This window comes from Macrobrachium nipponense, chromosome 6, assembly GCF_015104395.2.
Source record: "Macrobrachium nipponense isolate FS-2020 chromosome 6, ASM1510439v2, whole genome shotgun sequence".
NCBI lineage: Eukaryota > Metazoa > Arthropoda > Malacostraca > Decapoda > Palaemonidae > Macrobrachium > Macrobrachium nipponense.
Genome location: NC_061108.1, coordinates 38409305 through 38425320, shown reverse-complemented (window position 1 = coordinate 38425320; position 16016 = coordinate 38409305). Strand labels below are relative to the sequence as shown.

At 42.4% G+C, this 16016-nt stretch overlaps 1 protein-coding gene across 2 annotated transcripts in view; it reads right to left on the bottom strand.

Annotated features, from left to right (window-relative positions):
* LOC135216034 (peptidyl-prolyl cis-trans isomerase G-like) overlaps positions 1-16016 on the bottom strand; it is a 303915-nt gene that overhangs the window by 276915 nt on the left and 10984 nt on the right. For both annotated transcript variants that reach the window (XM_064250978.1, XM_064250977.1), the window contains exon 2: positions 9438-9573. In XM_064250978.1, coding sequence (XP_064107048.1) covers positions 9438-9564 — 127 coding nt within the window. In that variant the 5' untranslated portion in view covers positions 9565-9573. The remainder of the gene's footprint in view (positions 1-9437; positions 9574-16016) is intronic.

Genomic DNA, 16016 nt, shown 5'->3' with positions numbered 1-16016 from the left:
GGAAAACACAAAAGTGTCCAGCTGTATTTCCATGTCCCAGTAAGGTTTGGTGTCTAAAAGGTTTCGAGCCCTTTTTTCATAGGAAACTGAAAAAGTCAGATGACATGTCAAGATTGATGTTTAGGCCCAGAAAAAAGGAAGTGTGGGAAGAGAAAGGACTCATGAGAGGAGACCTGAAGTGTTGTAGAGAGGCCAAAGCACAGACCTCTGAACTGGAAAATCCTGTCCCAAAAGACAGAATTCGGTCATCTGGAGTCTGGAGAGGGATATGGAGGTATGCTTGCTGCATATCTAAGGTTCCTATTCAATCGTCCAGGAGAATAGGATGACAGGACTGTCTAGTTCGTCTGCATCTTGAAATCTGATTTCTGTTCTAAGAGAAAAAGAGGGACTGTGGCCATGCTGGTCGACAACTGTTGGCTAGCTGCCGACCCTGCACACATCGACATCCCTCTGACTAAACTTCTGATTGGACTCAAAAATGCCTTGCAAAAACTCAACAATACTTCGTACAGACATGAGACCTGCGGAACTGTACATGGCGGAAACCAAAATCAGGTGAGCATATAGAAGCTTGAAAGAGTCCCTACCTAAAGCCACAAAATCCTCGGGATGCCAAAACAGTGGCCTGTCAATAACCAGGCTGAGACAAATTCTTTGCAGGTAAGATAGAATTCTCTAGAAAGACAAAAGTAACTTGTGGTTGGACGCTAGATGTCTGGAGCTGAGTACACACTAGAAAACTAGTGCCAAGAGCTCTGAAATAGGTGTCGGGCTTTCAAGAATCACCCAGTGCTTGGAAGTTGGCACCAGAAGTTTGATAGCTGAATTATTGAGGTGTTTGGGAAAATTGCCTTTTGGGACTGTTAGCCTGAGAAAGTTCAGGACGTTCTTTGACCTGAGAAAGTTCATGACGTTCTTTGAAACTATGAAAATTGGAGGTAGAATAGCAAGTCTTATATGCAGTCTTCTGACTGACTAACATTTTATTGAATGACAGAATGCCCAGAAGGATCATCCACTGAAGTTCTGGGCAAGAAAGAACATAAAGGGGGGCTAGCAACTTGCAGACTGTCCGAAAACAACAGTAATTTTCTTGGAAAACAGAAAAGCCAAAAAAAACCCCGAGGTGAGACCAGAGTCCAAAAGGACTCTTGAGACTGATGTTGTGTTCTGAGGAAGAGGCTAACACTTCCTAAAGAAGGTTACTTTCGTTGAACAAGACACTTCTTGCTCTCTTTCTAACCAAAGTGAAATTACTAATTTCTTGGAAAAAAAGAGCACACCAGAGAAGGGACCTTTCTTTAACAAGCTCATAACTCAGAACAACTCAGTCCTTGTCCACAAAGGACATGACTCTGGAATACTAATAGTCATTCATGAGAGGGCAACAACATCTCGTCTGAACTCTAGGCAAAGGCGAAACAGACTGAAGAGACAAAAGGTTTGTGAGCAAACTGTAAATCACTCAGAGGTGGGAGTCTGATATGAAGAGTAGGAGCTGAGCACTCGACACTGGGAGCTGCTTGGACACTAAATCCTCTTCTTAGTGGATGGTGGAACAAGCCGAGAATGTTACTAAGAAGGTGCTGACTGAGCTTCAATAAAGGACCATGAACCATAGGTGCAGATGAAACCAACCTAGCAAACTGAAGAGGGGGTGTCTGGCAACTGCTACTGTGGGGCCAGATGTCTGACAGCTGCTGCCAAACGGATAGGTGGATGCACAGACACAGGTGGACACCTGAACATTACTAATACTGAAACATGTCTCTCCAATGGCCGAGAGTCATCACAAAAGCACCACATCATTATAGGACAAAGAATGCAAATCCTAAGTATGCCTTCCCATGGTTGTCTGTCAACACCTCGGACCACCCTGACAGTAGTAGGCTGGTGTCAACCGCTCAGGAGGATGTCAAATGTGACAAGTGACAGTAATCCACACTTCCATTAAAATGCCTTTCAAAGTGACAGCCTAACACTACAAATACAACAAGATGCCTTTCCAGTACCTGTCTACTGATGCCTGGGAATGTGCTACAGGATCAACAGAGGGGGCAACTACCCAGGAACAGACCCCACCTTCGGACTCCCTTGGACCACCAGTACGTCTACTCCCAGGTGTAGGTAAGTGGGACAGGGACTGTTGTTCTAGGATATCCAACAGGCTGTATAGCCACCACCAAATTCCAGAAAGACACCTTTTCAGTGGCTGTCTGTCGATACCTTTGAATGTGAAACAGGCTCGACTGAGGGGGCAACTATCAGGGGAACCTCCCCTCTGCCTCCATATGACTTTCAGTATGTCTTCTCCCAGGTGTAGGAGAGCAGGACAGTGACTTAGGGGAGCACCAATGAGCCAGATAGTTACCTCCTCTGGATAACACTTCCCTGTTACAGGGTTAATTCCTGTTAACCCAGACTCAAGATTGGCAATGGAGCCAGCCAGAAGCAAGTGGATTTAAAAATGGAGAGCTAGTAGGAGGGGATTGCGCCGGGCTTATGAGAGCGGGAGCTGGGTGTCATAGCTGGTACCAGGCTTGGTGCAGCTCGGAAGCTGTTGGGCACTCGTAGAGTGAGCTGCTAGGATGTAGCTAATGATGTGGAGTGTTTCCCAATTTGTGTATCATCTTAATGCAGGAGCCATATAAAATCTTTGTAAGTTTCAATTTGGTATATGAACTGCCGAAGCAAGTAGTACCGGAGCTGGATCTCAGCTATCAAGAACATCTTCTGTTCCAAAAGCTCATTGCAAATATATTAAAATCACCTTCCTCTCCTTACTACTTTTTGCCTACACTTTTCAGTTCTTTGCAAAGGAAAGTGTGAAGGTTCAGGAAAAAGTATTCACTGGTTATGCCTTTAGTAATGAAGGAACACCACAAATCCCTCTTTGTCAGAATACATAGGGAGAAGAGAGATGCTAATTCTGCTGATCCATCTCCAATGGCCTTGTCTGCACACGACAAGACCCCCAACAAGTCTTCTGCAATCACAAGGCCATCTTCCATCTTCCTCGTTAATGCCCAGATTGTCCAATCTAAGAGGCTATACACTTTTAACACTTGGAATATACTCCTACTTAAGTGATCCATTTACGAGGACAACACATGACTTTAGCTGATGAAAAGGTCGATCATCTAACAGAGTCAATGAGGCCCTAGAAGTCCCCCTGGGAGAAGGCAGATGCTCACAAACAAGGAGCTTTCCCATTGTCGTAGTAATGGTAATACTTTATCAGCTTGCCAGGAGGGAAAGCAAAAGAAGCTATACCCATCTCTCTCTTCGAAGCTAACCAGGAGTCCATGTCTCTCAAAACCTTCTTTATTGATGAAGAGAAAACTAACTTTGGTAAGGCCAAAATATTTGAAGCAGGTTTCCTAATGAGGAAAGTCAAAGCCAGGGATACTGGAGCCGCAGGAGAGAAAAAAAATCCGGAAAGTTGTTGAGACAGGCGATAAAGCCATATCTTCTGTTTGGGAAGGTGTTGGAGCTTTCTGCAACAGAGACATGATGTCATCCAAATGTCGTTAAGAGGAGAGAGCGAAGGATCGGGAGTCAAAGAATACGACCAAGTGTGAGGCAAAACCACTCTTGACTCAGGTGTTGGAGATCTTATATAGTTTGTATTACATTTATTATGGGGTCATTACTCATTATATTCACAGTTGTTTCAGGGAATAATCTACTGAAGTTTAGGTTGAATAAAGCTTGGGTAGCAGCAGACAAGTCTTATAATGTCACAGCAATTTATTGGCACAAGACGTTTTCCAACTTTATTCAAGAATGTGGTGAAAGAGCACCAAATAAACGGAGGACACTTGTGAACTATGCCTTTCATAATGTATGAATACATTGAGGAGTGTGTGAATTATGATACTGCCATTTCCACATTGGAAAAGTTATATGTTAAGGCACCTAATGAAATATTCACCAGTCATTTCTTGCTACTCGCCAACAAAAAGGCAGGGGAAACTTTGGATGAGTTTTTGAGAGAATTGCATAAATTAGGCAAGGACTGTAATTTAAAGGCAGTTAGTGCAGAACAAATACAGAGAGGAGCTGATCAGGGATGCTTTTATAAATGACCTGGCCTCACCTATGATTCGGCAGCGTCTTCTTGAAAATAAAACTCTTAGAGGCAGCTTACTACCAGGCTTACTCTTTAGACCTTGCCCAACGTAATGCTAGTTTCTTACAGTCATATGCTTCCTCATGTTGAGCATACTGCTGCTGTGGTTACCCCTGATCATGCTCTTATTGCAGAAGATCATGTGAAGAGTGGACCAACGTCTGAGAGCTGTGAGGTAACTGCTGGAAATCAAGTACTATTAGTGGCTACTCTCTCCATGAAGAGAAAGTGCTTTTTTTGTGGACGTTCCCTATCATATTCGTGCACACTGTCTAGTTCGGGATTCCATTTGCAATAAATGTGGCAAGAAGGGGCACTTTGCAAAAGCGTGCCTGTCTAAACAATCTGCATATGGAGGTAAATCTACAACAGCTACAGTATTTGATCCCTCAAAGTCATCTGTTCTTGTGGCAAACACTGGTACCATCTTTCCTCAGAGCCTCTATTGGGCAGCTACCACAACAACAATCAATGGAAAGAAGTTGACAGCCCTTGTCGACTTGTGCAGTGATGACAGTTATATAGCAGATGTAGCATGGGAATTGAAGCTACCAATACATCCCACCAATAAATATGTTGCTTTAGCACAGAAATCTTTGCATACAAACTCTCCAGGTTATGTCATTGTGGACTTGACTCTTCATCTTAATGGAGAAACTTATCCATCCACACATCTAGCAGTAATGAAGGATTTATGTTTGGGAGTATTACTTGGTCAGGACTTCCAAGAACAGCATCAGGAAGTAACTATTGAATATGGTGGACTGAAACCTGCACTCAACTTATCTAGTGCTAACTCCTACTGTTCATTGGCAGCCACTGCCGTGGATGAGCCTTCTATCTTCCAGCATTTGTTATTTAATTGTAAGCCTGTTGTCAACAAATCAAGACACTACTGTAAAGATGACAAAGAATTCATTGAAGTGGAGACTAGTTGTCTCTTGGCTGAGGGTGTTATTGGTGATGGCATATCACAGTGGAGAGCTCAAGTTGTGGTGGTTAAGGATCCCTTAAATCAGCATAAGAAAAGGATGTGTGTCGATCATTCGCAAACTATAAATCTGTATACAGAACTGGATGCTTATCCATTACCAAGGATTGACACCATGGTTAATGAACTCTCAACATATAGTGTATTTTTGACTTTTGACTTGAAAAGTGCTTACCACTAAGTCCCACTAAGGGAATCAGACAAGAAGTATACAGCTTTTGAAGCCAACAGATGCCTGTTCCTGTTCTGAAGAGTACCTTTTGGAGTTACCCGACCGATGGATAAATTGGTGAAAGAAGAAAACTTACAAGGTGCTTTCCCATATTTGGACAATATCACTATTGCTGGACACACTCAAGAACAATATGATCAGAATGTGCAGTGCTTTCTTGAGGCCATCAACAAGAAGAACCTAACTCAATGCTACTAAAACTACTAAATCTGTGCGTACCATTAACATTCTTGGCTACTGTGTAGGGAATGGTGTTATAAAGCCTGACATGGAAAGTCTCTGGCCTCTACAAGAACTACCATCTCCCACTAGTCAAGGATCTTTAAAGGGGGAAATGCATATGTTTGCTTATTATGCTAAATGTATACACAATTTTTCTGCTAAGATTCAGCCACTGGCAAGAGTAAATAAATTTCCTTTAGATAAAGAAGCTTTGCAGGCTTCAGGAACTTGAAGGAGCAACACTTCACTCTGTGGATGAAAATTTGCCTTTTAAGGTCGAATGTGATGCCTTGGAAGTAGCAGCAGTACTCAACCAGAGTAGCAGGCCTGTGGCCTTCATGTCTAGGACTTTACATGGAAGTGAAGTGCACTATCACATTGTAGAAAAGGAGGCCATGGCTATCATGGAAGCTGTACATAAGTGGAGTCTTTTCCTTGCTAGACAGCACTTTGATCTTGTTACAGACCAATGTTTGGTGGCCTTCAAGTTCAATAAAAAGGAAACGTACTAAAGGTAAGAATAATAAGATCCAGGGATGGCGGATGGAACTCGCAGCCTTCAGTTATACAGTACACTATCGCCCCGGTAAAGAGAATGTGGTTCCTGATGGCTTCACCCGAGCTTTTTGGCGTTCCATAGTTTCCACGTCATCTACTCTCACTGAAATACATGGGAATCTGTGCTATCCAGGAGTGAGTCACTTATTGCACTTTGTGATTGAAAAATCTTTCCTTTTCCACTGAGGACATTAAGGTCTGTGCTTCCTGCAGGATATGTGCTGAGTTGAAACCAAGGTTCTACAAACTCCAAAGAAGGAACACTTATCAAGGCGACACAAACAATGGGGAGATTAAGCATTGACTTCAAGGGACCAGTTTCGACAGCCTCATGCAACCCCTATCTATTTATTGTGGTTGATGAATATTCTCGTTTTCCTTTCACTTTTCCGTGTCCCAACTACACAACTACAGTGATTAAGTGCTTAGAACAAATATTCAGCCTGTGTGGGATGCCTCAGTATATACATTCAGATCAAGGAACCTCATTCATGTCCAGGGAGCTCAAAACCTATCTTGCACAGAAGGGAGTTGCAACAAGTTGAACTACCCCTTTTAACCCAATAGGTAATGGGCAAGTGGAACGGCTCAACAGTACTGTATGGCAATCCAGCTGGCACTCAGGTCCTGAAATCTTCCCAATCAGCACTGGGAATTAGTTCTCACTGATGTGATACATTCACTTAGATCCCTTCTGTCGAAAGCAATTAATGTCACACCCCATGAACGCTTTTTTGGAATTCCGCACCACTCATCCTCTGGGAGCTCTCTGGCTTCATGGCTTATGTCATCAGGACCAGTATTATTGAGGTGGTTTGTCAGAACAAGCAAAAATTAACCCCTGGTGGATGAAGTTGAACTATTAGATGCTGAGCCAACATATGCTAACGTTAGACATCCTAGCGGACGAGAGTCAACGGTTTCCATACGTGACTTGGCTCCATGCCCTAGGGACTATTCTGTTGCTGAAAATCAAGAACTACCTCCTGTTCCATTGTCACCACAGGCCATACAATCTCACTCTCCAGTGTCACCCACACAAACCCATCAAGAGTTTCTGGAGGGTATGGAACTTCACCCAGAAGCTGAGATTGGAACAGAGGCTGCATCGCCTCCAGTACAGAGATCAACCCGGGTGTCAAGGGGTTCGAACCGATACGGATGGGATTGATTACTTATGAAGTGATGTAACCAATTCTATATCCAGAGGGGAAAAATGTTATAAAATTGTTTTGTCCTTTTGCTCTTTCATACCTCGCGCTGAACCGTTTGTCTGGTGATCTTTTCATACTTTATTTACAGTTGGAGCAATGTACCAAGCAATTCCTTTCTCTTTTGTATTTCCTTTTGTATCTCTTTGGTTTAATTAGATTTACTTTGGGGATCTTATATAGTTTGTATTACATTTATTATGGGGTCACTGCTAATTATATTCATTGTTATTTCAGGGAATAATCTACTGAAGTTTAAGTTGAATAAGGTTTGGGTAGCAGCAAACAAGTCTTTTAATGTCACAACAGCTATCCTCTACCAATTCAACACCTTGAACATTATCTAAACTAGATCTACTTTCTGCCCCAGCAGCTGCTTTCCCTTTTCTGTTCTTATCCTTCTGTTCTGGTGGGACCTAAAAATTTTCCATTTCTTGTCATCCCATTCACGACATTCAGCTCAAGTACTTTCTTTCTTGCACTGTTGACCTCTACATTTACAACATCTGGTAAGTGGATCATATCAGGATTTAGCTAATCTGGTCTTACAAACGTCTGCAGAAAACCTAACACTAGTTGTGCTAGAATCTGACATATATTGGAAAGAATGCGCTAATGCAAAATAAAACAGAGTAGTTCACCAAGTAGTACTGGGAACTCATCAACAAAATACGTTGAAAAAGGATGCCTAAAACCACTGATGTTAACTGAGAGCCGGCAGATAACGAAATTGGAGCTATCTGCCAGGTTGTTCCCTATAGTATATAAGCCCCGGTAGTGGGCAGGGCATTCCAACTAGGCTGCCGTAGGTAGGAAGCTCTTAGTTATATAATTACTGGGTAAGTTCCACATACAAAAACAAAAAGTAAGAAAATGTCACAACACTCGGAGCACCGCTGAGTAAGGTTTAAACAACCCTCGTAGAAACAACGCCATGACCGAGACAGTTTATTTTAAAAATGAATGCGGTTTATCAAGTCGAATTCTCTCTCTCTCTCTCTTTTTTTTTTTTTGTTCGGGCTCCGATGCAAAATTCACATGACATTTCACATCAAAATCCAATTAGGTCAAGTTGATATGTTCAAGGACTAGGGCTCTACTGTATCAATATAAAATTGTTCAGGTGTATACAGTGGTCCCCCCGTGTTCATGGGGGAAGCATACCAGACACCCCTGTGAATAGTTAGAACCCACAAATAGTTGGAAACTCCTATAAAAATGCTTAAAACCTCCTGCGTATTTTGTTAGTTAAAACTCAAGAAAAACCCACTAACAATTTTCATACCTAGTTTATTTTTAATAGTTTTATCACAAAAACTGCATTTCATGATGATTAAAAAAACCAGGAATTTGTGGATATTTCTCATAGAAAAATACTACAAATAGGCAAATTTTCCGCGAATAATGCGGGGAAATGTTCCCGAGAGGAATCAGCGAATGTGAGTGTCCGCGAATCCTGAGAACGCGAATATGGGGGGTCCACTGTATTACCTTAAATTTAATTATGTTTCATAGAGTAATGCCAATCAAAATGACCTATAAGATATCAAAATGTTGAAAAAGTTGAAAAATTCACCGAGATATTGAACAATATTTATTTATTGATACCCCAAAAATGTTAGCTACACAAAAGGTATTACTGTTTACTGTAATACTAAAGAAAAAAAAAAACAGACTTAATAACAGTAGTACTACAGGTAAGCACTACAAAGATCAATCACAAGTGACTCTATGCACCCGAGATGTTGTAAGGCCTTTCAAGGTACACCTGATCATACCCCATCCTCAAGCACATCATGAATAGTCACTCCCAGCTAGTTTCATTTGTGGAGTGCTACCAGTTACCAGCTGTCTCGGCTAGATTAGCATCAGGACTTAAAAGTCCTTTGGCTTTCATTTCTCAAACAAGATAATACATGCCAATTGCAGAAGTGACAGAACTATGGTAATAACAGGATTCTACTGCACTTGACTTTATTAGCCAAACCCATTTTCATACTAAACTATCTACATTTCAGAAATATATGCCTACATAACAAGGGATTATGTACTATTTATATATGGACACACACTACAGATAAAACTTACCAGTACAAAGAGCTCTGAAATTTTCACATGTTTTTGGACAAACATCACTGAACAGCTCAAATATGATGCGGCCTGATGGTATACCATCCACCTCAATGTCAAAAAAGCATCGGACGCGATGAGCCATTTTCAAAACCTAGAAAAGAATGCAACTTGTATTTAATTAAACTGTCAAATTAATAAAAGTCCAGTACAGTAATTATATTCAAATCTTAGTGAAATTCTCCAAATTGCTTACTTCTTTAGGACTGGAAACTTGAAACACCTTCTAGAATGTACCTTATGTATACGTACTTGTATAACACGCGATCTCGTATATATTGTGACCCCCAAATTTTTACCCTTATAAAATGATTTTATCATGTATCTCACATATCATGCAAGTTAAATTTATGAGAACAAATAACAATAGGCTAACCTCTTTTCCTGCTCTTTATCTATTCCATTTTTTAGTTAGGCTAACCCCTTTTCCTCCATCTCTTTTATCTATCCCATCTTCTAGTTAAGTTTAAAAAAGTAAAAGAGAATGTCAAAAGTATCGTTAGTAATATACTTGTTGTGTGAACGCATACAGCCGGAAACAGCTGATGTGCTATGAACAACTGAATCCCATACAAATGATATTGTAATGATACAATAAAGTTTGTTCATACTTACCTGGCAGATATATATATATATATATATAGCTATATTCTCCGAAGTCCGACAGAATTTCAAAACTCCCGGCACACGCAGTGGTCGGCCAGGTGGTTAGTACCCATTCCCGCCGCTGGGAGGCGGGTGTCAGGAACCATTCCCATCTTCTATTCAGATTTTCTAATGCCACTGTCCCCGAGGGGAGGTTGGGCGGGTACTTGATTATATATATATATCTGCCAGGTAAGTATGAACAAACTTTATTGTATCATTACAATATCATTTTGTTCATGACACTTACCCGCCAGATATATATATATATATACAGTGGTCCCCCCGTATTCGCGGGGGATGCGTACCAGACCCCCCCAGTTAGAACCCGCGAATGTTTGGAACCCCTATGAAAATGATAAAAACAGCCTATTTTGTTAGTTAAAACTCAAGAAAAACCCACTTAAAATTTACATACTTGGTTTTTTTAATAGATTTATCACAAAAAGTGCATTTTATGATGAAATTCATAAAAAAAACCAGGAATTTGTGGATATTTATCATAGAAAAATACCGCGAATGCATGAATTTTCCGCGAATAATGCAGGGAAACGTTCCCCAGAGAAATCCGCAAATGTGTGAGTCCGCGAATCTGGAGAACGCGAATACGGGGGGTCCACTGTATAGCTGATTCCCACCATTGGAGGTGGGGAGGGACAGAATAAAAGGATTTTGGGAAACAATTCACTTGCAGATGATATACATCTTGGTTCATTACCTGTTAGCGTAGCTGACTTCGTGATTACAATCACCCAAGTCTTCTTTTGCTTTACTAGAGTCTCCAGCAAGGTAGTGACCTGTATAGCTGGTGAGTTCTAGATGATCTGTCAATGGGAGCGTGACCACAATGTGACTAGACCATATTGACCATACCATGAAGGCTAAGAAGTAATATATATCACCACCTGACCAACCTAGCCAAAGTTAAGAATGTTTTAACTAAGGCTTAAGAATTGAGAAGTCCGCCATTGGCGGCGGCCCAACAACCAAAATGAACAGCTCTTCCTAACCATTTTCTACAGGATAGGATGAGTGGTACTTCTTGCCCCCAAGATTGTGTCTGAGGACACGTATGGCCCTAGCGAGCCGCAGATCTCATATGTCGTCTTCGCATCCCGCAGGGAGTGTGAAGCGAACACAGCTAAAACGCAGCACTCAGTATGTTACTGAGTGCCATTCTCGGTTGAAATGCTTCGGAGGCCGCGCCCTCATCTCGTGAGCATTTACTTTAAAAAGTTTCAAATCTTTGTCCAAACATGACGAATGAGCCTCTTTGAAAGACTCCTTAACAATAACGCCAGGGCGTTCTTCGACATGGGCAAGTCTGGTCTTTTTATGGAACATTACAGATTGTCCGAAGGACCTCGACTTTCTTTTTAGTTTTATCTAGATAAAACTTGAGAGTCCCGACAGGGCACAGGACTCTCTGGCTCTTGCCCAATAATTTGTGTCATCCCCTTGATCTCCAAGCTTCTGTCCAAGGGTTAGACGGGTTTTCCTTCTTAGCCAAGGACGGAAGGATTAGAGAACACACCGCATTATGTCCTCTAAAGTCAAAACGTCTGATGATGGCTTAATTCTCACTAACCCTCTTTGTCGTGGCTAGAGTGGTTAGAAAACTAGCCTTTCTGATCACGTGTATTAAGTTTACAGAAAGGAGAGGTTCAAAATGCTTTGACATCAGGAACTTCAGACTACGTCTAAGTTCCATGCCGGAAGCTTCGATCTAGACGGTTTCGAGATTTCCACAGACCTCAAAGATCGTAAAGGGCTTTGTTGTTCGACAGAATCAAATCTCTGAGCCTAAAGGCCGTCAACAACATACTTCCGTATTCTTTATTAGTTGGAGCTGCCAGGTTATCCCATTCTTCAGACGGAGAGGGAAGACGGTAATGTAATTCAGAGGTCGAGGTGGAGCAAAAGCCATTCTTCCTGCACTCTCTCCAGAAACGGCCCACTCTGATTGGTACACTGCAAAATAGGCAGCACTTCTTTGCTGTGGTAATGACACTTGCCATTAGTCTTGAAAATCCTCTCATTCTGATCAACTTCTCGACAGTCTGAACTCAGTCAGACTTAGAGCGGAGAGGTCTTGAGGTACTTCTCGAAGAGAGGCTGTTAGAGTAGACCGACTCTCTCGGGAAGGGTCCTTGGAAAGTGCTCTAGGAAGGACGTGACCTCTGTGAATCTAGCCTCCCGAAGGCCAACATGGGGCGATCAGTGTCATTCTCTCTCCCTCTGACGCCGGAAATTATCTTATTACATCTCCTAAGAGTTTGAATAGGGGAAAAAAGACTAAACATCTATCCCCATTCAATACTATAGGATGGCGTCTATTGCTACTGCTCTCGGATCGAGAATAAGGGAGTAGTCTAGAAGAAGCCTCTTCTTCTTCAACATTGCGAAGAGTTCTCTGAAAGGACGTCCGCAACGTTTCCACAAATCTCGACACACTTCTAAGCGAAGATTTTATTCAGACGTCAGTAATTACTGCCGTCTATCAAGAAGATCCGCACGAACGTGCTGCAATCGTGCAACGAACCTCTTGAGGATCGTTACGTTCCGTGCCTGTTCTCATAACAGGCTCTCTCTCGTTAACACGAACAGGGACGAAAAGAGTGTTTCTCGATATTTCTAGAGATATGAGAAAGCTGTGGAATTGTCCGAGTTGATCTGGACCACTGGGTAAACCACTCGTTGCTAGACGAACTGGAGAGCCAACCCAATTGCTTCCAATTCTATGAGATTATGAGCAAGGACATCTGTACCCCTCTCCGGATGCCTGGCACAGTCTCGCTATCCCCTTAGGTGATCCTTGATTTTGAGAGATGTTCAGAATCATATCTAGATCTTCGATGCTATTTCAGTTTTCCGGCAGGAAAAACTGGAGAGGTCTGAATTGCAGCCTATTCAGGGTAACAAACTTCTCCAGCGAGGAAATGGTCCCCAGCAGACTCACTCATTCCCTCACCGAGCATGTTTCCTTCCCTAATAATGCTGCGCTTTGCTTAAGCAGGTGTGCATTATTGTGCTATGCCGCAGTAGACTCGTACAGAATTCTGTTACCTTGCGGTAAACAGAACCTAAAAGATCTAATATAAATCTCTGTTGAAAAAATTTTCGCAAAGCGAAGATCATGTTCATTCATGCATGCGAGAATCCCTTCAACCCGAGGCTAAAGTCCGTGATTGAAGGGCAGAGATACGGTTAGTCAGTCAATCCCGCAGGAGAGAGAGACATAACCGACCGCGCATGGCAGACCCCCAGCTGGAACTGAGCTCACTCTCAGTGAGCTGGCTCTAGTCACAGCAGTGTACGTTCGCCGTCTTGCACTACTCTGCCTGAGTTGCCAGCTACTCTTTTCTACGAATGAATAGGTTTGTTATCATTATCGAGCAGAAAGAAAACTCTCAAGCAAACATATTTAAGCGAAACAGAATTTGCTAAATACAGAAGCTGAGTTGGTGTTGTCGTAACAATGCCTTAAAAATCTAAAGGGGAAACCGGAAACTCCTGGAGGGTCGCAGGGAGTACCGATTAAATTCACTTAGAATAATAGTCCTTTCGGTTGCCATCCTTAGAGGTAACTACGTTATGCGTATATGACTTGAACCATACAGTAGTCATATAACGCAAAGGTAAAATACGTAGAGTATTGTAGTCATTTGGAAAGCTAATTCTCTACTTCTTTCTTCCTCGACGAGGAAGAGAGAGCATGGAAAACGACTGGCTTCGTTCTCTTAATGAAGAGAACGAATTTAGTACTAGTCGTAGAAGGTCCTCAAGTGAGAACCGAGTGCCGAAGAGGACGGCTCAATCTTCTTATGTATTTTAGACATAAGACTTCATGGTCTTAGTCTACAAGTCTTTTTCATGGATGAGCCTCTACAAATGGATGAGAGCTCTTCCGAATCTTGTCAATGAGAACTTATCCTCTTACTCGATAAAATGTTATTGAAATATTTGTCAATGAGAACTAACCCATTTACGTGACAAAGGGTCAGGGCCCCGAGGCTGCAGGTCCAGGGCCCCGAAATACCAATCTAGGAGCTAAATATATCCATCGTCCTGAACAGCCCTTTCAGATAGTCTATCTGGCTGGCAAAATCGTCCTGGGAAGAGGAAGGAACTCTCCAACCAGCTTTCTCTCCCATTTCATATCGGATGCCTGTTATTATGCTTAACCTTGCTGGAAGTAGGGCAAAGGAAGTTTTGCCTTGCATTTTCCTGGAGTTCATCAAGTCATGAATTCTTTGAACGCTCCCTTCGTAGAAAGCGAAATGGACATCTTGACGAGACCAGGCTACTTACTCTTCTTCAACAAAGCACACTGCGAGAGAAGAGAGCAAGGGACCAAGGGCCGAAACTTATCAGCAAACTAGTCTTACAGAAGGCGTCTTCGTTCGCAGGTTGGGAGTCGCTCGAGGACTCTGTCTCCCTTACGGGAAAAGTAAAAGAGTCCCTAAGCGACCGCGAAGCAATGAAACCCTGAGACCCCTTCTCTCGCTATCACCTCGTCAAAGGGGGTCTCTTACTTGAAGTAAGGTTCAAAGACGAAAGTCGGGAATGCTTAATAGCAACTCCGAAGCTTTGCGAAGTTCCGGTAAAGGATTCTGCTGCTGAGTGTTCTGAAGAGTGTCCGATAATCAAACCCTGAGGTCCCATTTGTAATAGGGGTCCTCTATCTGAAAGAGGGTTCGAAGAAATTCAGGTATGTCTCACCGCAACTCCGAATTTTTATTAAGCTCCTGTAAAGGAACGTCCTGTGGAGAGTCCTGAAGAGCGTCCTCTTGACGAGCATTCTTGTAGGAGTCCTGCCGAACGTCTTGATGCGTAAGGCGCTTATCGTTGTGAAGAACGTCCTGGCTAGTGCTCTGCCGAGCATCATGACTTATATGACGCCGACTGTCTTCAAAAGCGTCCTCGCTAGCGTCCTCCCAAGATTACTGATGTAATCCATCATAACAGAAAGGGCATTACCTCTCGCAGACACTTCCTCTAGGCCCGTAGGCCATCCACATGGTTAGGCAATATAAAGTCTACAGGAGGTTAGTGGGTTCATTACCCTGACTTCTGTTTACTAATGCAGTCTTGGAGGAAGACCTCTTGATTCTAACACGCTCTAATTTGCGTACATACGAATCATACATCTTCCTTCGGAATCAGTCAAACATCACACTAATTACATTGATCTTTCAACAAGAAATATGTACACATCACGTATTAGCTCTAGAATTACCAGGGTTATCCGAGTACAGTGGTCCCTCCGTATTCGCGGGGGGGAATGCGTACCAGACCCCCCCGTGAATAGTTAGAACCCGCGAATGTTTGGAACCCCTATAAAAATGCTAAAAACAGCCTATTTTGTTAGTTAAAACTCAAGAAAAACCCACTAAAAATTTTCCTACATGGTTTTTTTAATAGTTTTATCACAAAAAGTGCATTTTATGATGAAATTCATCAAAAAACCAGGAATTTGTGGATATTTATCATAGAAAAATACCGCGAATGCGCGAATTTTCCGCGAATAATGCAGGGAAACGTTCCCGAGAGAAATCCGCGAATGTGTGAGTCCGCGAATCTGGAGAACGCGAATACGGGGGGTCCACTGTAATATCTAATAAAAGCACTCCTCCCTTCCAGTCGGAGTTGTCAAAGTCGTGCATACTAAGTGAGGATCTACCGAAGGTTTCGTTTGTCTCACCTTACCCCTTGCAGACGACAAAGTCTGAAACTAGCCTAACTAGATTCAGACATCTTATGCCAAGAAAAATCAAATTTAAATCAATTTATGATAGCGTATGCCTAGCCGCAAATCCAAGTTAATAAACCAAAAAACAACCAAGATACTTAAGCGGCAATGAAGTTTCCAAAATCCTAAGACGGAGGTAC